Source organism: Castanea sativa, chromosome 6, assembly GCF_040712315.1.
Source record: "Castanea sativa cultivar Marrone di Chiusa Pesio chromosome 6, ASM4071231v1".
Lineage (NCBI taxonomy): Eukaryota > Viridiplantae > Streptophyta > Magnoliopsida > Fagales > Fagaceae > Castanea > Castanea sativa.
Window position 1 is genome coordinate 15,891,635 of NC_134018.1, and position 24,203 is coordinate 15,915,837.

The 24,203-nt window shown below is 38.2% G+C and overlaps 1 protein-coding gene across 1 annotated transcript; it reads right to left on the reverse strand.

Annotated features, from left to right (window-relative positions):
- Nucleotides 1–269: 269 nt before the first annotated feature.
- On the reverse strand, nt 270–2,490 carry LOC142638896 (uncharacterized). The gene is made up of 2 exons (XM_075812965.1): nt 1,859–2,490; nt 270–1,216 (listed from the first exon to the last, which is right to left on the reverse strand). Exons 1-2 carry the CDS (start codon nt 2,231–2,233, stop codon nt 629–631), a joined length of 963 nt encoding a protein of 320 aa, XP_075669080.1. The 5' UTR covers nt 2,234–2,490; the 3' UTR covers nt 270–628.
- Between the last annotated feature and the right edge of the window lie 21,713 nt (nt 2,491–24,203).

The following is a 24,203-nucleotide window of genomic DNA, read 5'->3' on the forward strand; positions in this document are numbered from 1 at the left end:
GTGCTTGAGAAACCACCAGGGCACCAACTACTGAGCAAGTTTTTTGAATCTCTTCGAATTTTTTTTTCCCCATTGCGATGAATAAGGGAGAGGATTTAAATTTAGCAATACAATTTAGGCATTTGGCTACCAATCTCTTATCAAACTTGATGCTTCCAAAGAATTTACCAAGTGAAACTCAAAATACATAATTTGTAAAAGCTAACCAACTAATTCATATACAAAAGAATTTAAAAAAAAAAACGAAATGAAAATATCAAATTTCTCTATAGAAACATACTTATACACTTTTTTTTATTATTTCTTAAAGTGGTATTACACATTTAAAAGGGGAAAAAATATACTACCCATTGATAAAATGGGAAAAAAGAACAAAAACACTAATGCCTAAATTTACACAACCATATAACATAATCTTAAAGGGACTTAACTTGAGTCTAGTACTCCTTTTGATTATGTGTCACGATCTTAACCAGTCCGGTATGCAAAGTTTACGCATCCTAAAAACAAGTATACAACGGAAAACTCAAATACAAAACACTTTTTTTTGCACACTTATGCAGCTCACAAAAAAAATAAAATAAAATATTCAGCCATGAGACATGTCCTTTTATCAAAAAGTCTATAATTAGTGAGCACGATCCCTTGTCAACAGTCCTTCCATGATGACCTTTTTCTTATGTTCATCTGAGTCAAATTTGGAAGACTTTGAATCTTCAGGCAAAGCACATCTCCTGCTCCAACAAACCATGAAAAACCCCATTGAAGTACACAAAATTGCGAAAATCTTACCCCAAAATACCATAACCAATAGACAAATAAGAGGCAAACAAAAACCAATGTAAAAACCACTACTCCTTTTTTCATGTTTTTGGACATTATTATTCTTGTCCTGCCTCTGCTTAGACCCATTATTGTCTTGCTCATTCTGACTATTCGACCCAGTTAAAGTTGATTCAAACGAGTTGCGGCGTTGAGACATAGACCTCGAATTGGAAGTACTTGATGATGATGATGAAGAACACACGGTGGTTGCAGTAAACGCAGAAGAACGACGTGAAGAAGAGAAAATATTTGAATTTACTCTAAGGTTGTCATCATCTTGTTTCAATGAATCTTTATTCACCGAGTTTATGGTTTTAACACCCTTTTCCGCAATAATGGTTTCTGATCGAAATGAACTTTCCCCGAGCTTTCTTTCATTAAGTTTCTTTGCCTGACAAAGACAAAAGTATAAAAATTATCAGTTTCATAACAATATAGAAGGAAATAAAAGAAATTAAATGGTATTAGCAATTACTCATTAGTCAAGCATTTGGTACCAACCACAACACATAAATAAAGACGCGTATTGGGTAGAAAATTAAACGACTCGGTCCTTTTTTAATTTAAATGTCTCAATTAAAGACCCAGTCTTTTTATTTTTTTTTATTTTTTTTAAAGTAAAGACCCAGTTGTCTTGACCAATTAACTTTATCCAAACAAAGAAAAAAAATAAATAAATCAATTGGTCCAGTCAAACTGACATTATGTTATGGATAAAACTAAAAGAGATACTAACTAATTACCGTAAACTTGAATTAAAATTTGAAATTAATGGATTTTGATCAATCACTTTCTAACTAAAAACAACGGAAAATACAATCCAAAGAACATAGATAGATGAGATGATCCACTTATGGATTATGGCAATTGGCAAAGTTTGAAAACAACAAAATCAAGAAAGGAGAAACAAAATTCAAGAAACAGAGTATCAAACAGAATATGCATAATATACATCATGATCACCATCGAAGAACCCAAAATTAATTTCTTTTTAATTAAAAAGAAGAAAGATTGAAAGTTAAAAAGTACTAACCAAAAAAGTCCCAGTAAAAACCGCTTTCAAAAACTTCGAAAGCTTAACATTATTCCTGCCTTTCTTTCTCCGGCCACCGCCTTTTTCTTCCTCTTCTTGTGCTTCTTTTTTATCCGGTGCCATAGATGGCTTTGATATCACGGGGAACAACATACCCTCCTTCTCTTCCACAGTAAAATACTTGAAAACAGGATCATCCTCAAGACCATCCATAGTCATAGGTTTAAAGCACAGCAAGAACTTCTTCTTCTTCTTGGTGGTGGTGGTGGTGGTGTTGATGTCGTTGTTCATGTTGCTATATTTGTTGTTGTTGTTGTCGTTCTTTTTCTTGCTTTTGCTTTCGTTTATTATGACTCTGCCCTTAAGGGAATCCATGGAGGACTGTGTGGAATCAAACTGGGGGTGATTGTGATATTAAAGGTTGTACGGTTGGAGCAGATTAAGGACTTGTCGACAGAGCGAGAAAGTTGGGGAAAGAAATTGCTGAGAAAACAAGGGAAAGAGAAAAGGTTGTTTTTGTTGTGTTTGTGTGGTTTTTATTTGTGATTAATAATAGGGGCGGCGTTTGGATTTCTCATTTATGAGCCGGCAATGTCGCGCTTCGTTTTCAACTTTTCTCCGTTGAAACCTAAAGTACAGCTTAAAAAAGAGTGGAAATGAATATAGAAAGGCCAGATAAAGGAATATACATGAGGGAAATAATTAAGGTTGCTCATGTTTTACTAGTGGATTTTTTTTTTTTTGAGAGATACTAGTAGATATTTATTGTTATCCGATTTTTTTTTCCTGAATATTTATTGTTATCCAATTGGGAAAAAAAAAAAGTGAACTTTGTAATTTGGGTTGGTTAGCTATGTCACATGTCAACTTATCCGGTCATATGAAAAATAAGAAAGGGGAATCAAAAGTTATTTGTTTTCCACTTTTCCCTCTTTTTCTCTTACTCAAATTTAGGACAAGTGTGGGTTCAATTAACTTCTTCTTCTTCTTCTTTTTATGGGTGGATTCAATTAACTTAATTGGTAAAAAAATGTGTCCTCGAATAAGAGGATTAGATTTTGGAATTTAAAGTAAGTTACAGTTAGCTCAACTAGTAAAGTTTCTAATGGTTGAATAAGAAACATTAGATCCAATTCCCGCCTCAACCAAAAATTGATTAGTGTCTTAGTCTAATAATAAAGAGTTATAATTGAAAATAGATGTCATAGATTGAAACTCTCTCTAAAAAAAATAGAAATTTAAATCATGTTTCTAAAAAAAAAAAAGGAATATAAACCATGCTTACACCAAAAATTAATTAATATTTTAGTCTGAGAATAAAAAACAATCATCATAGAATGAATGCCATAGGTTAATATTGCATTGCACATATCCAAAAAAAAGTTAGAACAAGCATGAAATTAGTTTTTTTATTAGATACGATAGATGTGGGTTTTAAACCCAATGCCTTACCAATTGAGCTAATTAGAAAGCATAAATATAAAATAAGTTGAATTGACTTTTATTGTGATTTTTTTTTTTCAATCTAAATTTTTAGTATCTATATGTTGTGGGTGCTTGTTGTGTTAACGGGTTGAAGTATGTTTTGCTATGCCCCAGTCCATTCTACTGTGGGTCAGAAAGTTAGGTCTGGCTCAATATTTTAGCAGGACCATGCTATAGGTCAGTCTGTGCACAAGCCTAGCATCCAAGAATAGAGACAACAAAGATAAACAAATACATATACATATTAATTTGCATGTATTAGCACATGTTTTATGGACTTAAAAGTAAGTAAATGCCTTACAACAGAAAGTTAGTTGTGGCAAATGGGTTAGTTACAGTAGAGAAATTCTGTTAGTAGTATAACTAATATAGCAAATATAATAAAGATGCTTTGGCAATGCAACTGATACAACAAATATGATAAGTTTCCAGTAGGTAAAGCTATGTATGCAAGCATTTGTGATGAAAGTGAGATGTTAAATCTTCCCACAAGAAGTGAACCAAAATAACTTGAACCCTAACTTGAAAAACCTTACTATTGGACTATGCCATTAAAGTTGTGCATTATGAAGAATTGGCCTAAATAACTATTTGTTGCTGCTTCTGGAATTTCAAAAAGTGGGTTCACCGAAGAGGGAGGGAAAATGTTGTCTATAGATGCATGCCTTTCTACCATGTGTTCTCTCTTTTCTTATCACTTTTCCTTTTCCTTTCTCTATGTTACTTCTCTCTCAGTTTTTTCTACTTTCTTACCTTGGGTCACTTCCCCTTCCTATCTATGGCAATTGCCCCTATTTATAATGGGTTGATTTTATGAGATTTCTCTCTTTTACTCATAGGGCTTTACCAACTGTTTCTAGTCTATAGTGGACACCCTTTTAGGGCTTCCTACCAACCCATTGGTTGTCCTTCCCCTACCACTACTGGACATGCCTAGTGCATTCTCTTTCTTCCATTACCCATTCCATGACAAAATTCCATTTATTTGATCTTGCTATAAGTCTTTCCCTTTTGTTTGAACGGATAAGGCTTTGGGGTTTCTTATTACCTACCTCTCTGGCATGCATCAAGTGGGGTCCCAGCTGTCTACCAACCTTTTTAGGCAAAATGTCATCCCAGCAAAAGCATTTTCCCAAAAGAGGCCTTGACTAAAAATAAAAAATGGGCTATTTTCCCCCCTCCACCCAACCGCACTCTCTGAATCCATTGATTGTGAGTCCACTTTTCTTATGTTAGTTGGGTACAAGTTAGTGGTGCTCCGGATGCTGTGTGTTTGCTCTACTACCCTTTGTTTTTGTTTTCTATTCTCATGCCATTTTTGTCACTGCAGGTTAGTTTTGTTTCGTCCTGCTGTGTGTCCCCTCTACCTGTGCTTATCCTTTATATAGAATGATGTGGGCTTTTCTCTTTGGGCTTACCTTGTTTTCTTTTGTCCCTTCTTGGGCTTGTGTGTTTGCTTGGCATGATTTTTGGCCAGATCGCCCATTGGGCTTTCATTCCTTTCTTTCTTTCTTCCTCGGGTTTTTATGGCCCATTTACTTCCATCTTGCTTTGTTTTTACCTCTTATTGTGTTTATGGACCTATTTGCTGTCATTTTCTACCATGCTAGCCCACTGGGCTTTATTGCTTCTTCTTTTTTTCTTTCATCTTTGGGCTTTTATGGCCCATTTGTTTTTATTTTGCTTTGTTTTTACCTCTGATTGTGCTAGTGGGTCTGTTTGCTACCATTTCTTGCAATGTTAGCCCACTGCTAGCCCATTGGGCTTCATTTCTTTTTTTCTTTCTTCTTTGGGCTTTTATGGCCCATTTGTTTCTATTTTGCTTTGGTTTTACCTTTTCTTCTTCATTTTTTGCTTGCTATTGGGCTTTGTTTACTGTTGGGCCATTTTTTAAAAAAAAAGAGTATCAACATATGTTATATTTCGATTTGATGAGTTCTTCTTCTGTTACAATAAAATCTCACAATATTTTCATAACAAGCTGAGGTGTCAAACAACCATAGGTCAAAACAAAATAAAATAAAATGAAAAATAAATTACACCAAGAACCACTACAACTCAAAACAAGAGTGTTATGGATGCTATGAGATTTTGTTATGTCCCTAAAATTTTCTCTAATTTGATTATAACTATCTTATAACTCTTATACATATAGGCATATATGAAAAAATAGAAGGGAAATCAAAAGTGATTCTAGCATTCTATGTCTCTGTTTTTAACAAAATTGATTTTTTTTCACTCCTTTTCTTACTATTTTTGGATAAAAATATTATACACGTATTGATTTCTCCATACCATGACACTAAGACCCTAATTGCTCTTAATATTTAGGACAAGCATGGAATTAGTTGATCGAATTTTATTTAATTTTTTTCAATAAATTATGTAACTATATGTTATATTATAACTTGATGAAAATTGATAATTAGGGTTGTCCATGACCCGCCCGGACTCGAAAAACCGCCTGGAACCCGATCATCTTGACCTGAAACCACCCGATCAAAGCTTGGTTTTGGTTGGATGCAATTCACTGGCGTAAGGACCCAAGACCATCGATTCGAGTTACGGGTTGGCTGTCTGAGAAACCGACGAACCCGACCCACCCGATGAGCTGTTCTTCCCTCGTCAAAAATCATGAGTTTCGGCCAAAAACCGATAAGTCCAAATTTTAAAGTCCAACGATATAGGGAAATTTCGGCCAAATCAATCAAGATCTCGGCTCGATCTTTATAGATATAGGGAAAAATCAGTCAGATCTCGTTAGATTCAATTAGATCTGACGAGATCCAGCAATATTTTTGCCAGAATCCGGCCAGATTTCCTTGCATTTCGGCAAACCCGAAACTAACCAATATGGACCCAAAACCAGTACAACCCGAACTGGCAGACCCAAAACTCTATTCGGGTCAGTTACGGGTTAAAGTTTTCCCCACCCGATGCATTCGGGTTGAGTCCGGGTTAGGCACAAACCCGACCCAAGAACAACCCTATTGATAATTAAGATGGGTATGAATAGATGTTTAGTGAATTTTGGTCGGGTTTAGATTTGACTCATTGATTAGAAGTCAATATCCCAAACTAAATGGGTCATTAAATTTAGAGTTGGGACATGTTGCTACTAGTTTGGGTCAACCCACATGTCCTCTATTTTTTGTCATAAACATTAAAATAAATAAATTTAATTAATTAATACAAAATTAGTAAAAATAACAACTATCCCAATTAGTAGGTAGCTTATCATAACAATAACATAATAATTCACAATCATTAAAGTCAAATAATGTCAACAAATTACATTTAAAATGAGAATAAACGTCCTAAATATTCACAGAAACATATTTTTCAAAAGCTAAATCATATCGTAAATTTATTTTTGTTTTTATGTATTGTATACTAAATATTCACTTTATAAAATTTATAAATATAGAAAATATTTTTTCAAATTTATGACATATTCAATTTATAATATATTATACCATCACTTATGCAATAACACTTTACAAAAATATATCAAATTATGTCAATTAGAAATGTATTTTATAATAGCCACAAATCTTGTTAATGTTACACACCACTCACAAAGAATTGCACCATGGGTAACTTTTTCTTTTTCTTTTTTTTTAGGAAGAAGAATGTGTAACTTGATACATAGAAATTGCAATTTTTTATTTTATTTTATTTTTGCAAAATATTATAGGCAATTTATTATATTTTGTTCACCGACTACCTTGACCTTTATTCTAGTAGTGACTTGGGAGTTGGGATTCTTTTTCTATACTATAGTGAACCGTGAGTTGCCTCAATATCCTTTTTTTTTTTTTTTTTTTTTGGAGAAGCTACTTCAATATCATTTAGAGATGAAAATATGCGTGGGACAATTGACTGCACACACATGAGGAATAAATAATTAGCATTTGAAAAGTTCTAATACCCACATATTAGGGGAGAAAAAGAGAAAGAAATGGATTATTCATCCATTTTAATCATTAACATTTAAATAAATATTAACTATTATTTTTTGTGTTGAAAAAAATGATTAATCGCTCATTTCAAAATAAATATATAAAATGTTAAGAACTTTGGCATCAAAGGCATCTCGAAAACTTAAAAAAAAAAAAATAATAATAATAAATGGAGTGTTTATCCAAAGAAAAGATAAGAAGATTGCGAGGATGGTCTCTCTAACATTGTTGAGTCATTTCGGCTTTTTGTGCTTTCCTTTATAACATTGGTGATCTATTAAAGCTTGGGCCGGCTAACATAACGGGCTTACCAATCGACACACTTGATATGGTAGAGGCTGTAGAGTTAGCAATTGGATGGGTTCGAAGTCGGTTCATAATTTGCGGTAAGGAATATATTTTTTTTTTTTTTTTTAGACAATTGCTGTAAGGAATTAATAAGCAATGTTTAGCACACTTTGGATGCAGCCAAACAATTGATCCCCAATTTAAAGTCAAAACGCGCATGCTGTGACAAATACTTCAGCCCCTCCACCTGTCCGGTTTTGATCCTTTTGTGAATGTTCCTAAATGAATAGGGTAAAGTATTATTAACTATTAAGATCCAGAAAATGGCCTAGCAATAGTTCTTCTCAATGCTATTTTCCTGAAAAAAAAAAAAAAAACTATATTTCAGGCTAAACAGGTTCAAAGACAAAAAGGCTTGACTACTCCAACGATGAAGTCAAGTTAGTCAACGGACTACACTTGTGTACGAGAACTTCCTTTCCCCCAATTATTAGGGACCATAAGGTTTTATATATATATATATATATATATATATAAAAGAAAACTCTCAATTAAGGTTTGTTTGGTTTGAGAGATGAAAAAGAAGGAGGATAAAAAAGACTTTAATTTCCCTTCATTTTGTTTAGTTGAAAGTGAAAAAGTAGAGAGATAAAAAAAAAGTGAGTTTGTATAAATTTACTTATATACTCTTATTAAAAAATGATACCCAATTAAAATAAAAAAGTGACGAACACCAAAAAAAAAATCACTCAAATTTATTAAAAATAATAATCATGTCCAAAAAAAAAAAAAAAAAAGTATTGTCATGCCCACGGCTTGAGGAAATCAAATGAAAAAGGAAGAGGCAACATCGAGGAAAGCAATAAAAAAAAAGCAGCAACGTATTGGATGAAACCTATGTGCAAGTGCATGTAGGAATTTTCATCATTTACCCGTCAAATTTTCCACTGTCCAGTTTTTCTCCCCATTTTGAGGATAAAACTCTTTGGTGGGCTCGAGGATAAAACGCCTGGGCCCCACCATCATTTTTCCCTCTCCCTCTTCCCCTCCCAACTAAACACTCTTTAAAAAGTTTTCCCTCCTCATTTTCTCTCATCTTTTCCATCCCACCTAAAATCTACTCTACCAAACACATCCTAGGACTCTTTGATAGGATGGGAAAAGTACTCTTACAACTTGATGAGCAACAAACTTGGCTAGAGAATGGACAATTGAGTTTTCTTCCTTTTTTTTTTCTTTCTTTTTTTATTCGAACAAAAAGAATAATGATAAAATTTAAAATTCATCCCTGAAGTTTCATCAAAATTAATTTCAATTATTTAACTTTACTTTCATTCATTTCAGTGTGTGTTTGACAAAAATTAAAAAGTTAGCTTATTTTACTATTAAACTTATTTTTGCTACTATTCATGGGCCCAATACACTTTTTGGTACTATTTATTGGTCTCACTATGCTATTTTAGCTAACTTTTACTTTTATCAACAGTATTTTTAGCAAAAAAAATTCAGTTTCAGCAAAATAAGCGAATCTCAAACAGACCCTTAGTCCTCTAAATTTCAAGTTTATTCAATTAAGACCTTTTCGTCAACTTCCATTCGCATCTTTTTTTTTAAAAAAAAAAATTCTAAAAAATACTTTTCAATCATTAGTTGGATTTTTTTATACAATATAGAATTTTATTTTAACTTAATCTAAGTGTATATATGTGTAAAGCTTCCTCCTGGAGACTTGAACCCCGACTCTTACCCCCACACCCAATAAGCATTTATACTTATGGAGTGACTATCACATCAAGTGTGTGCGGTGCTTAGTTGGATTTTTTTAATTTAAAATTTTTGAAGAAAAATTTAAAAAATTGGACAATTAATTGTAACTGTAAGTGCACAAGTGCACCTGGCCCCAAGCACAGTTATGGGCCCAGGCCCAATGAGCCTTAAACAATATGAATTTGTAGAGTGTGGGCTTGAAACCCAGGTTAGAAGTGTGTGGGGATTAAATGACAAACTAAAGATTGCAAATACTTGGAAACAACAAGGGATATTGTAAATCGGCCTCCTCGGACGTAAGCCGAGAGCTGTTCTTATATTATATCTTTCTCCTTGTCTTTTTTCTTTTTTAGGTTACAAAAAGTCCGTCCCTGTTTCTATCCCAGGTTCCTCCTTAAATACTCCTCTTTTTAATACTTTGTACACGTGTTGCCCCAACTCCTCCCTTAGCCTAGATATTTCCTTTCTTAGTGCCTTTGAACAGTAACTAGAAGTTTCCCTTCCACTGTTTAAGTGTCACTTTCCCATTAATGCGGCCAGGGTGGTAGGTGCAGGGTCTTTAATATGGAGGTAGCAGCCTTTATCTTTGACATATTTTCAACATCGGTGCTTCTAGGACATTCAAGGGTTCACCTCCTTTAACCATTGGTCTTGTCCGTGTCCTTTACTAACATTTACCATGAAATCCCGGGTTCTTCGGTGTCAGTCCGAAGGGAAAAATCATCCTCGGCTGGACCCTCAGACCCTCGGCGTATGGGCCGACCCGTAACACTAACAAGTCCCAAACCCAAGAGCAGGTCGGCCTTCCTCAGCATGACCCAACGGCCCATATTCCTATCAAGGTCTTTTTACTCCCCACAATAGCCCCTCAAAACTCTAATTTTCGACATCCGAGGAGAAAAATAGGGTTTTGATTTAACGGAGATCCACTCCACACACTTTATGAGTGATGGCACGTGTGGAGATCGTTTCGCGTCCCAGAAGATGCCACTTGGCGGTTTTATTTTCAAAAACGCGCGCATTTATTACTGTAAGTTACTCTTTGTCTCCCATGTTCAACGGTGAGATGGGCATCCAACGGTCCTCGTTACTCCACGAAATTTTAGGCTGGACAAATGTAATTTCGAGGCCGCCTTTTCGCACGTCGTGACGCTTCGGGAACCTGCGCCTTCATTTAATTCATCAGGGATCAATCCCATCAAAACACCAACAATCATTCTTTACCAGCAGAAAACCGTGGAAACCCGTACCTTCAACTTTGTAAGTTCTTGCTCTCTCTATTCTTAACCCTTTCTCCTCGGATACAGTCCTCGGCTGTCTTCATAAACATTCTCCCCTTTAGAGTTTAACCTTTCGTTCTTTTCTAATGGGTAAGTTTAAGTGTCTAGTTGATACCGCCGCTGGGATGGAAGGCTTTAGGGCCAAATACCGTATTCCCAGCGATGTAGGACTAAAATATTGCCCGGCAGAAGCCGTGGCCGGTTCTAGGAAAGAGGGAGAGGTTATCATCCCTATGATAGCCTTTATAGAGGGTGGGATGACCCTTCCAATGAAACCTGTAACTAGGGAGTACCTTCGCAACCACCGGTTGTGTCCCGATCAATGCCTCCCAAACGTTTTTAGAGTTCTAGGTAGTGTAGATGCTCTAAACGAGCAGATGGGTTTAAACCTCACATGGCATGATGTCGTGTTCCTATATGAGTCCCATAAACTTTCTAAGGTAGGTTATTATATTAAATCTCGGTCCAGCACCGTTAGGCTAATCTCCTGTCTGCCCAAATCAAACAAAGGCATGAAAGACGACTACTTGATCGTGTCTGGGAACTGGCACGACGGCCTCCACTGCCCAGTTGAGTGGGGGGATCCAGGTGCGATGCCGTAGGATTAATCTCCCCACAACACAACTTCTTCTAACACACACAGAAATGCGTATTCGTACTTACTTAAATTTGTTAAATATCTGTGTGAATCTGACCAGGTTTGTTTGTTTTGACGTCTTTGTTGTAGATAAGCAGCACGTGCGTCCTCGTCTGAGTCACTGTAACATCGCAGATCTAAACCGAGTACTTCGCTCCGAGGTGTTCGTTAGCGAAGACTTACAACTCCGGGCTGCTCACCTCATTCTAGGATACAATCCCCTTTCCTCGGACTTCCAGGAGATAGAGAACGCCATAATTGCGGGCGACCGAAGACGAAGGAGGATAAACGTAGCTCGGCCCCACTTTCTGGACGACCGCGACCTCCCGGACGCTCCTAACACCTTTTTATACAACCAGCCTATAGCAGCAATTCCCCTTGCTGTGCACTCACAAGCAACTGTCGTTCCAGAAGAGCAGGTGTCTTCTTCACACACACTTGACGACGAGATAGATCAATTCCATCTCGAAGACACCGGGAGACCTCGCAGGAACCTGTTTGTGGTACTTTCCGACGAGGAGGAAGAAGCCACCGAGGCCTCTGAAATTGCAGGGTTAGTGGTTGCCCTTCCCGAGGACGAATTTGAAGAAGACATGGGAAGAATGGAGGGTCTCCTCACCAATAGGGCTGCTAAGGTTGTAGAGAAAAAGAGGGGGACGTCTCAAGTTCCCCCATCCTTACCACCTCCCCCTCCTCCAGCTGAGCCAAAACTTCCAGCCGAGGATCCAAAGAAGAAGAGGAAGGGGGATAACGAGGGGACGATTAATAAAGACCCCAAGAAACCACGACAACAACTCCCACCGGCCCCGGCGAGAAGGTGGACAAGGGCAAGGGTAGGGCCCGCTCGGTTGAAATCGGGGAATTCGGGGACGAGGCCCAAGTGCGCCGCGCCCCGACCACCTGGTCCCCCGATCTAAGACTGGACGGCGCACCCATCTCCTGCCAGTCTAGTATAAGGGCGGTTCAACAAGGCCATGCCCACCACTTGGCCGAGGTCTTGGAACGCCCTCTCCTACTGCCCAAGGACATGGAGACCTTGGAAAAAATGGGCCAGCCACAACTGTTCCTCTCCCTAAAAAGAGACTTAGCGCTGGTAAGTGTTACTCTTTTGTTTTTGGAAGATTCCACTTTTAACAATATTTATAAGTAAGTTTGTTTTTTACTGTTCCTAACTCCATCATACTTTGTTACAGGCTATTCAGGAGGTTTTTGTAGCTGAGAAGTTTATTGAAGACACTCGGAAAATAGCCAGAACTGAGCTCGAAATCAGGCTGGAGACTGAGAAGTCCTTAGGTACAGCCCTTGCCGAGAATGAGAAGCTGACCTCTGAGGTGGCGGATCTGAGGAGAGAGAAAAATAGGGTTGAGTCAAACTTGAAGACTATGAAGACCCAGATAGAAGGACAGCGCAAGCTCCTTCGCGAAAGAGATGAAGAGCTCTCCCAAGCTCAAAGGGAGTGCTCGGATCTGAAGAAGGAACTGGAGTTGATGAAAAAAGAAGCCAGCTCCTTCCAACTCTCTCTCCACGCTACCAAGCAGGCAAGTTTTGATGAAGGGGTAGCAACCACAGAGGAGCAGCTGACAGAGGAGTTCGCAGCTTTATGCTACGAATACTGTCAAAAAGTATGGGAGGAAGCTTTAAACGTAGCAGGAGTTCCCCAATCTTCGGATCTGAGGAAGTCCGAGAACGTTTGGCTTCCCCTAGAAATACAAGAGATTGAAGAGGCTCCTGCTGCTACTCCTACCCCCGAGACAACACTTCCTGCTCTACCTCCAGTGGTCCCACAGCAAGTTCCTGATCCTACAGAACCCTTTGGTTCCAACAAAGAGAAGGAAGGAGAAGGGGATGCCGAGAAGGACTTGAGCCAGATAGTGGAACCCAACGTCCTTCTAACGAAGACAGCAGATAAAGGAAAGCAAGTTTTGACTCCTTTTGAGCTGGAGTTGAGAAAGACCGAGGGCACCAGTACCTCTCAGCAAGATTCCCCTCTAAAGGCTTAGGACTTATCTTTAGGACTTCTCTTTTTCCATGTTTGAATTATATATGTAATGTATATTTGACTAATTAATGAAGAACAATTTCATTTTGCTTTTCACTTGGGTTGTATCTGTTTTTACTTTGTACTTTTTGTTCTTATTACAGAAGTTTCTCAGAGTAAACAACTCTAACACCAAGGATTGCACAATCATAACTTTCATATAATCACACTCATATTATTAAAGATTTAATAAAAGGTGACATGGTTAATATATTTAAACAATGCCTTGATTAAAAAGAAGAGAGGACTTCATATTACGATTAAACCCTTATAATGCATAACACTGTTTCTAGTAGGATGTAAGATCCGAGGACCGTTCCTTACACAAAATTGCTTAACAACCAAAGATATGAAACTTAAGATCCGAATTTAATAAACAGTAACGCATTAACATCCAGTCATAATAAGGAGACAACCTTGATCAAAGTTGTGGTCCGAAGATGAGACTTAAACAATTTTCCGTTTGATTCTTAAAAATTATAACTTCAAATGTTAATTTTCCCAAAGTAGGAGATCCAAGGACCCGACATAACTAAGGTTCTGTTTAACAAATGACAAGACATCAATTTCCACAAGGTTTATGGTCCGAGGACTGCACTTAACCAAGTTTCTGTTTGATTCTTAAAAATGATAACTTCAAATGTTAATTTTCCCAAAGTAGGAGGTCCGAAGACCCGGCATAACTAAGGTTCTATTTAACAAATGACAAGACATCAATTTCCACAAGGTTTGTGGTCCGAGGACTGCACTCAACCAAGTTTCTGTTTGATTCTTAAAAATGATAACTTCAAATGTTAATTTTCCCAAAGTAGGAGGTCCGAAGACCCGGCATAACTAAGGTTTTGTTTAACAAATGACAAGACATCAATTTTCACAAGGTTTATGGTCCGAGGACTACACTTAACCAAGTTTCTGTTTGATTCTTAAAAATGATAACTTCAAATGTTAATTTTCCCAAAGTAGGAGGTCCGAAGACCCGGCATAACTAAGGTTCTATTTAACAAATGACAAGACATCAATTTCCACAAGGTTTGTGGTCCGAGGACTGCACTTAACCAAGTTTCTGTTTGATTCTTAAAAATGATAACTTCAAATGTTAATTTTCCCAAAGTAGGACGTCCGAAGACCCGGCATAACTAAGGTTCTGTTTAACAAATGACAAGACATCAATTTCCACAAGGTTTGTGGTCCGAGGACTGCACTCAACCAAGTTTCTGTTTGATTCTTAAAAATTATAACTTCAAGAGTCAGAGCTACTCATAACTTTGAAATATATTGACAAAAGCTCATTTTCATTAATAATAATACCTTCTAAGATTATTTACATTCCATGGATGTGGTACAATTCGTTCGTCTAGGTCAGCTAGCCTATACGACCCTATGCCTGCTATTGAAACAATGCGATAGGGGCCTTCCCAGTTAGGTCCGAGCTTACCCCAAGCTGGGTTCTTAGAAGTGCCTACAACTTTCCTTAATACAAGATCACCAGGCGCAAGCGGCCTTAGCTTCACGTGGGCATCATATCCTCGTTTTAGCTTCTGCTGATAATAGGCCATTTGGACCATAGGCGCCTCGCCGTTCCTCGAAGTAAATCAAGATCTTTCTCTAGAAGTCCCTTGTTATTCTCTGGGCTAAAAGAACTTGTCTTTAGAGTAGGAAAACCAGATTCCAATGGTATCACCGCCTCGGCTCCATAAGTCATAGAGAATGGCGTTTCTCCAGTGGATCTGCGCGGTGTGGTCCGATACGTCCACAGGACATGAGGGAGCTCTTTTACCCATTTACCTTTCGCATCATCCAACCTCTTCTTGAGCCCGTTGACTATGACCTTGTTAACGGCCTCGGCTTGCCCATTTCCTCGAGGATAAGCTGGGGTAGAATATCTATTTATGATACCCATGTCACCACAATATTGCCTAAAGGCGTTCTTTGTCAAATTGAACGCCATTGTCTGAGATAAGTGTATGCGGTATACCAAATCTAGTAACAATATTTTTCCATATAAATTTCTTTGAATCAACATCTCGGATATTGGCTAAGGGCTCAGCTTCAACCCATTTAGTGAAGTAGTCTGTTCCCACGAGCAGCCATCTTTTGTTGCCGACGGCCCTAGGAAATGGCCCTACAATGTCCAAGCCCCACTTGTGCGAAAGGCCAGCTGGAGAGAGGGTTAAGAACCCCTCGAGGTTGGTGGATATTAGGGGCGAACCTCGACATTGATCACATTTTTTGGCATAATCCTGAGCCTCCCTCGCATATTAGGCCACCAATAACCACAGTCGGGCTGCATGGGCTAAGGATCTTCCCACGGTGTGGCTCCCACAAATTCCCTCATGCGGTTCCTCCCATTAATGTTTTCATTGATTCGAGGGTGCACACACAACAAATACTGTCCTGAAAAGGATCATTTGTATATATTCTGGTCCTCGGACAACCGAAACGCGGCGCCTTTCGACGTACCTTTTTAAGCTTCAACCATTTGTCTTCGGGAAGAATGTCACTTTTAAGAAAAGATATGATCGAATCCATCCAACTAGGACCGGCCTTATTAGATGGATGCGAGGTGCGTTAGCAGTTACAGAGAAGGTTCTACCGGATCCACAACGAGAATAACCCTTCGTAGACCTTGAGCCGAGGATGTTGCCAACGTAGCCAAAGAATCTGCATGAGTGTTTCCACTCCTAGAGACGTGAGCTAAGGCAAAGGAGTCGAATTCGGCCCTGCCGACGCTTGGCGGGCCAAATATTCCTGCATTCGGGGGTCTCAGCCTCCATGGTTCCCATGACTTGGCCGACCACTAGCGAGAGTCCGAGAACACATGGATTTCCTTGCCACCCATCTTATGTACCATTTGCATGCCTACCAATGCTCGCTTCATCGGCCTCATTATTAGTAGCCGAGAAGGCCAATCTCAAAGATTTTTCGAAGACAATCCCTTCAAAGGGGACATTAGAACAAGTCCAACACCGAGACCCTTTTTGATTAGCGGCCCATCCACATAAACTCTCCAAACGAGGGCGATACGTACGTGATCACACCAAATTGATTTTTCACCCATGTGTGCTTCTTTTGAAGTTTCTTCTAACAATGGTTCGAGGAAACTCCATACCAAATCAGCGAGGACCTGTCCCTTTACCGAAAGTGCGAGGCTTGTATTTAACATCAAAGGCTCCCAAAATGGTTCCCCATTTTGCCACCCTGCGAGAATAATCGGCCTTCTGTAACCACGGCCTTAAAGAGCAAGCGGGTCAAAACAACCACGGTATGAGATTGGAAATAATGAGGAAGTTTGCGCGTGGCGTGGACTACGGCCTGAAGTGCTTTTTCCAAGGGCGGATAGCGCACCTCGGCCTCATTCAAGGACTTACTAACGTAGTAGATCGGTCTACGTACTCCGCTTTCATTCCTTATAAGGACTAAGCTCACCGCGTGAATAGCCACGGCCAGATAAGCGAATAAAACCTCGTCCACCTCGGGCGAGATAAAATAGGTGGCCGAGAAAGATATTGCTTAAGCGCTTGGAAAGCTAACTCGCGGTCCTCGGTCCATTGAAACCCTTTCCACTTGTGCAACAAGCGAAAGAAAGAACGGCACCGGTCGAGTGGCCAGAAATAAATCTATTCAACGCGGCCAATCATTCCGGTCGAATTTCGAATTTCTTTTGGGTTCCTAGGCGGTACCAAATTCTGAATAGCCTTAACCTGATCTGGGTTTACCTCTATGCCCCTATGAGTAATCATATATCCCAAGAACTTTCCGAGATCCCACGCCAAAAGAACACTTGGAGGCGTTAAGGCGCAACTTATACTTCCTTAGCATACTTGGAAGGTGTCGGCCAGGAATCTGTCATGTGTGAAGGTGCGCTCTTTTACTCTTCACCACCATATCATCCACGTATACTTCGATGGTTTTCCCCGATTCTTGTTCAAACATTCGGGTCATCATTCTTTGATAAGTAGCCCAGGCATTTTTTAATCCAAATGACATGACCTTATAATGATAATTCCCGGTTGGAGTAATGAAAGCGGTCTTATACGATCCTCTAATGCCAAGGGAATTTGGTGGTAACCACAGAAGGCGTCCAAGAAACTCATCAGGGGATGTCCAACAGTAGGCATCTACCAGGTTGATCAATCCGTGGCATTGGAACGAATCTTTAGGATAGGCCTTGTTAAGACCAGGTAAATTCCACACATACTCTCCAGCTTGCCGTTCTTCTTTTTAACAACAACGATATGAGCCAACCATTCGAGGATAGAATACTTCTTTGATAGCCCCGCCCTTTTGAGTTTAAGAACCTCTTCCTTCACGGCCTCGAATGTTCTCGGGAAGATCGCCGAGGTGGGCGCCTCCTCGGAACAACGGAGGATTGACGTTTAAACGATGACAAATAAAGTTCGGATCTACGCACCGGAGCCTCATAGGGGTCCCACGCAAAGACATCTAAATTATCCTTCAAAATTTCAACAACTCCATCTTCTCTTGGTGTGGCAAAAGTATGCCAACTTGGAAGAACCTCTCTTGGATCATCTGTTATTACAAACTTCTCTAACTCCTCACAAACGACCTCGTCTCCTGTCATCGCTCCGGATGCCTCCGGAGGCTCGTTAATTGCTATGACTCTGGATGGGCAAGGTTGATGACCCGATTTCGGCCCGGCGAAGCACCGCAGCCGATATGCATTGCCTAGCCACTACACATGGTCCGCCGAGGATTTCCTCAACATGCTCCCGAGGGGAATTTCACCTTAACATGTAAGGTAGAGGAGACGGCTCCCAAGCGTGCAGGCCATGGCTTTGGCGAGGATGGCTGTATATGGAGAGTACGCGTCAACCACAATGAAATCTACCTCAACCGTTTTACGTGCCGGATTGAACGGGTAAACGGATCTGTCCCTTGACAACGGCCCTTCCTTCGAAGCTTATAAGTGGGGAGTCGTAAGGGGTTAGATCTTCCAACTCCAATCTTAGCCCTTTAAATAGATCGGGGTATATGATATACATTTGCACCGCACGATCTATCATCACCCTTCTCACATCATAGTTCCCTATCTGAGGGTAACCACAAGAGCATCGTCATGGGGCTGGATAGTCCCTACTTTATCCTCACTCGGAGAAACCCAAAGACGGGTAAGTGCCCTTTAATCTCTTCGGCCTGCTTACCCACGTCCTCGGCTGCGGATGGGAGACCGCCATCACCCTAGTGGGACACAGCCGGTCCTACCAGTGCGACGAAGATAACATTAATTGTTCCCAATCTTTGGCCGAGATGAACTGTTCCTCTGGTTGTTTGAACCAACTTAGTTGACCTTGATGGGGTGACACAAGTCTTTGCTTTAACTTTCCCTCACCGACGAGTTGCTACAGATGGTTCACGAAGTACGAGCCGGTTCTCGGTAGTGTGACCCACATCTGATGATGCGACGAGAAAGGTTTTGATTTCTTCTCGCGGGGTCCCTTTGCCATCTTGCGGGCCATCCGAAGAAGGGCTCTTTACGAACTTTTCTAATAAGAATGCCATCTTGGTTCTCGGAACACGATATTCTACCTGAAGTCTTGCCAGCTTGATTGTCAGAAGTAATCCCTCCTCGGCTTGTTGTTGTGATATCTGTCCCGACACAAAATCCCTTCTCTCGTGGGATAACCTTCTCCTTTCCTTTTCCCTGTTCTTTGGTCTTCCTCTACCCTTTTGTATTCATCAATACGATCCATAAGACGGCGTACGCTGCGGACGGGCTTTTTCGTCAAAGACTTTCTTAGGGTCGTGATCGGTAGGGAGACCCACCTTAAAGGTATTAAGCGCCACCTCATCAAAGTCGCCATCTATTTCATTAAACATCTCCCGGTATCGGTCGGAGTATGCTTTCGTGTCTCCCCTTCCTTCATGGCCATGGATAGCAACGAGTCCAATGGCGGGGACTCTGCTACACGTAATGAACCGCGAAGCAAATGCCCTAGTTAGCTCCCAAATGAGCCTACAGTCCCGATTTGAGACCGTTAAACCATCTCATAGCCACGGGTCCCAAGCTTTGGAGGGAAGACTTTACACATCAAAGTCTCGTTGTGAGAGTGCACTGCCATCCTTTGGTTGAAGTGACTCACGTGCTCCACGGATCGGTCGGCCATTATATATGGTAAAGGTGGGTTGGGTGAACCTGGGAAGCCTCCCCTCTCAATCCTCAGTGAAAACGGAGATTTAGAGAGCGGTGCAACGCCTACTCATGGTATCGTTGCCTAAGCCCCTAGAACGAAGCTTCTTACGTCTGCGGGTTGGCTGGTCGTCCTCCTCACCGGAGGATGTTGCGCTGGTGGGGGAACATGACCTTGAACTGTAGCCAAGTCCCCTATACTTCTCTGAGGAAGAACTAGATGAGGACGGGGAAACCTTACGTTTAGCACGGCGTAGCTTCCTCTTCAAACGATTGATTTCCTTCTGCATGGATTTAGAACCCTCATCATGGGTAGTGCTACCCCCTCCATGAGTATGGCTAGCGCCTGGGTATTCTGTATGGACGCTTCCCTCACGATCCCTACGATGTTCAAGACGTTCGAAATGATCTTCCGGTTGTGATCCTTGTGACTCTGCATGGTGAGAGCCTAAGCCTGCCATAATATCCCTACCTCTTCTAGACTAGATTCCCATAGACGGCGCCAATTGTAAGTGCACAAGTGCACCTGGCCCCAAGCACAGTTATGGGCCCAGGCCCAATGAGCCTTGAACAATATGAATTTGTAGAGTGTGGGCTTGAAACCCAGGTTAGAAGTGTGTGGGGATTAAATGACAAACTAAAGATTGCAAATACTTGGAAACAATAAGGGATATTGTAAATCGGCCTCCTCGGACGTAAGCCGAGAGCTGTTCTTATATTATATCTTTCTCCTTGTCTTTTTTCTTTTTTAGGTTACAAAAAGTCCGTCCCTGTTTCTATCCCAGGTTCCTCCTTAAATACTCCTCTTTTTAATACTTTGTACACGTGTTGCCCCAACTCCTCCCTTAGCCTAGATATTTCCTTTCTTAGTGCCTTTGAACCTTAACTAGAAGTTTCCCTTCCACTGTTTAAGTGTCACTTCCCCATTAATGCGGCCAGGGTGGTAGGTGCAGGGTCTTTAATATGGAGGTAGCAGCCTTTATCTTTGACATTTTTCCAACATCGGTGCTTCTAGGACATTCAAGGGTTCACCTCCTTTAACCATTGGTCTTGTCCGTGTCCTTTACTAACCTTTACCATGAAGTCCCGGGTTCTTCGGTGTCAGTCCGAAGGGAAAAATCATCCTCGGCTGGACCCTCGGACCCTCGGCGTATGGGCCGACCCGTAGTACTAACAAGTCCTAAACCCAAGAGCAGGTCGGCCTTCCTCAGCATGACCCAACGGCCCATATTCCTATCAAGGTCTTTTTACTCCCCACAGTAACATTAAACAAAAGTCAACGGAGATGACTTAATTGAATAATCTTGAAACCTAAAGAACTGAAATAGATTCTAGTGAAACATAAAAAGTGAGTTATGCATTTTAACTAGAAAATAATTAGCAAAATAGTGAGTAATCAATTTTAAATAATTACAAAGGGTGTGTAAGTGTGTTTCACAGCACATCATTTATTCATCTAGGTCCCCATATAAAGCATCAATGCAGATTTTTGTGTCCCTTCAACTATTTTTTTTTTTGGTAAGCAAAAATAAAGGCCTTTATGGCTATATTACACCTCGGGCAGGCGCTGGTTAACATAGGCTCTGGCTGTTCTAGCCAGACCGTGTAGGGGTTAACCCCACTAAGGATGCCCACCAACAATTAGCTATGGAGGTGATTCGAACCCAAGCCTGACAAGCAGGGCCACGAACTCCTTACCATTGCACCAACCAACATGTTGGCGTGTCCCTTCAACTATTATACTCTGCAATTTCTATCTTAGCAAATTATAAGACCCAAATAAAGGGGCTTTTATAAAGGCATGGTCTTTACTAGATAACATTATTCTGCGTAGGGCTTTTATAAGGAGGTTTCAGACTTTCAGCCCCGAACAGCTGGACCTGTCCGGTTTCTAGGGATCGTAAGTTCACCGACTAACTTTAGGTTTTTTTTTTTTTTCCTAATGACTGACCTACCTTCATTTACACGAAGTTTTATTAAAAAGTGAGAAATGTTGTTTACATGATATTTTTTATCCTTTTTTACAATAAAATTTCAAGTGACTAATTATTCTTGATAGACAAAAAAATAATTTTGGTAATAAATTTAAATTGAAACTAATAACAATTTATCACTTATAATTTGTTGTGAAAGTTTTATGAAAATATTGTATACATGTCACTTCTCTTAAAAATTTGATTAGATTCAACATTCTTCTTGTTGGTTGCCATAAGACCTTAAGAACCGCTATTATAAATATGGAATTGTAAAGTTTTTTTTTATTATTATAAATTTTTAAAAGAATAAATTGTTCACAAAAAAAATGTTGTTTTAGTGTACTTAAGTCATGGCTATGAGGTCAAATTGAAGATCTTTTTCTTATTTCAGTTTTGCTATAGTTCCTAACTCAGTTGGAAGAAATGCTCATGGACAATGTTAAACGATTTTTCAATCTTTATTAATAGTTTGGCTCAAGATAATATGTATTCTTAAACATTCTTATATTTGGTTGCGAATTGCCAAATTCAATGGAATTTAGATACTTATAGATATGATGTTTGGGAATCTAGATGTTTGTTTGATGAAAATAAATAATATTAATTGACGATGCATGATGTTTTGATAAACCATGAAAAACAAGAAGTTGAAATAATTATATTTTTGTATTGTAGTTATAATATATCATTAAGAAATATTATACTATCATCTTAGGAAATTTACTTTGATTCATGGCTCACAGTATTTTAAAAGTGTTGTATATTACACTTAGACCTTGTGTAAACTTAACTAATCGATTAATTATGTAATAAAGCGCGGGAAAGTTTAATATAATATATTTTTTTTATTGTCAAAATATGAAATTTGATCATTTTTTACTTTATATTATAATATTAAGCATTTATTATAAATGTGTGTATGTGTTTTATTTTATTTTATAGATGGGTTAGAATTTCAACCAATTAGACATTCACTCTATAATAATTACGCTTATTATCAGACTTGAATATTGATTAATTTTTTGTGTAGATAGGGTCCAAATTCTAATTTCTTATTCAACAATAAGTGATTTTACCAGTTTAACTGATTGGAAATGTGATTGTTTTTGTATATGTAACAATATATTATCCCATTTAAAGAAAAAATATTATGCAAAAATTCTAATTAAGGGTTTAATAGAGAAAATATTTTAAATTTAATTAAAACTATATTAAATTAAAATAATGACATGAAACATTGTGATGCCTCAAAAATTTATGTGACACAATATTATCTAAGTTCAACTAAAAATTAAACTGCTTCGATCTTTTATATATGACCTGGTTAATTGATTTTTGATGTAGATAAGATTCGAATCTTATATTTCTTATTCAACAATAAAATATTTTACTAGTTGAGCTAACTGAAATTAATTGGTACCCACTTGATCTTAAGAGTAAAAAGTAACAAGAATTGACATTTTTGTTATTGGGAGATACTTAATATCATATTTTAGATAATAATATATTTAATATATAAAACATGATGTTTAAGATAATATTGTACTTCTTTCCAACATAATAATAATAATAATAATAATAATAATAATAATAATAATAATAATAATGATAAAATGAAAATTGTACCATCTAAATTTGATTGAAATTCATTTAAGTCCTCTAATTATACTTTAGTTCATTAGAGTGCTCTAAATTTCAAATTTATTTAATTTAGACTTTTCGTCCAAATTTGTTTAAAAAATTCTATTAAAAATTATTTTTCTCACATGATTTTTTTTTTCCAAAAATAAAAATTTTCATTTGTTAATTGCATACTAAATGTCAAATATTTAATAGAATCGGAGAAAAAAAAATCTAAATTGAATAAATTTGAAACTTAGATTACTCAATTAAAAGTAAAGTTAAAGGTTAAAGAACTTAAATGAAATTTAGTCAGATGATGTAAGTTGTATTTTAGGCTAATAATAATTTTGTACAAATTAAGAGCTTTGTAACTCAATAATATTACTTGCTTTCTTTTATAGAAAACCAATTTTACATTATAGACAATAATTGATATTTTCTATTAAAAAAAAAAAAAAGAAGAAGTGGGAACTAAAATTTTCACTACTTATAAGACTGATATTGTATAGGAAAAGTAATTCTTTATAAGTTTATTGAACGAACAACTAATTTTCATGAGATTTCTTTAAAGCTAACAATTCTCCTTTAAAATGAAGGAGATTCTAAAGCCGGAAAAGATTTTTTTTTTTTTTAAAAAGGTAGAGGTTAAAGCGCAAACTCACCCATCAATTTCTTGGAAAATGTGGATGAGAATATATATACTTTCCTATAAAGCTATAAATTTTCAAATTCAAAATGGTTAATTGAAAAAAGAGAACTTCAAAGTTTATTTATGGTCTTCCGTGGTCAAAAAAATTCAAATTAGGGTCAAGCTTCTCGAAAAAATAATCATTGTATGATGAAAAGACAATAAACTGCACCATAGTCAATCATGACATTTTGCTACTTTAAACCATAAATTTGACTTTGATTATGGCACTTTGCAATGTGAAACCGAGAACAAGGTCGGGGTAATTTGAAAATGGTAAGATTTGGCAAATAATTCGGGTCACTAAAATTTGATAGTTAAACAGTCAGTCAATAAAGCTGTTAACTTTTAAGAGGGTTTGGGATATAAGAGTTATCAGTTTCGGTTTTCAGGATTCAAGCACTTAAAAAAAAAAAGTGATGTTTATATAATCAAATTGTTTAGCATTAGATG

Coding starts and splice junctions, on each gene's coding strand:
- LOC142638896 (XM_075812965.1), bottom strand. CDS start 2,233: ATGGATTCCCTTAAGGGCAGAGTCATAATAAACGAAAGCAAAAGCAAG. Junction 1,217..1,858: donor TTTTTACTGGGACTTTTTTG/GTTAGTACTTTT, acceptor TGTCTTTGTCAG/GCAAAGAAACTTAATGAAAG.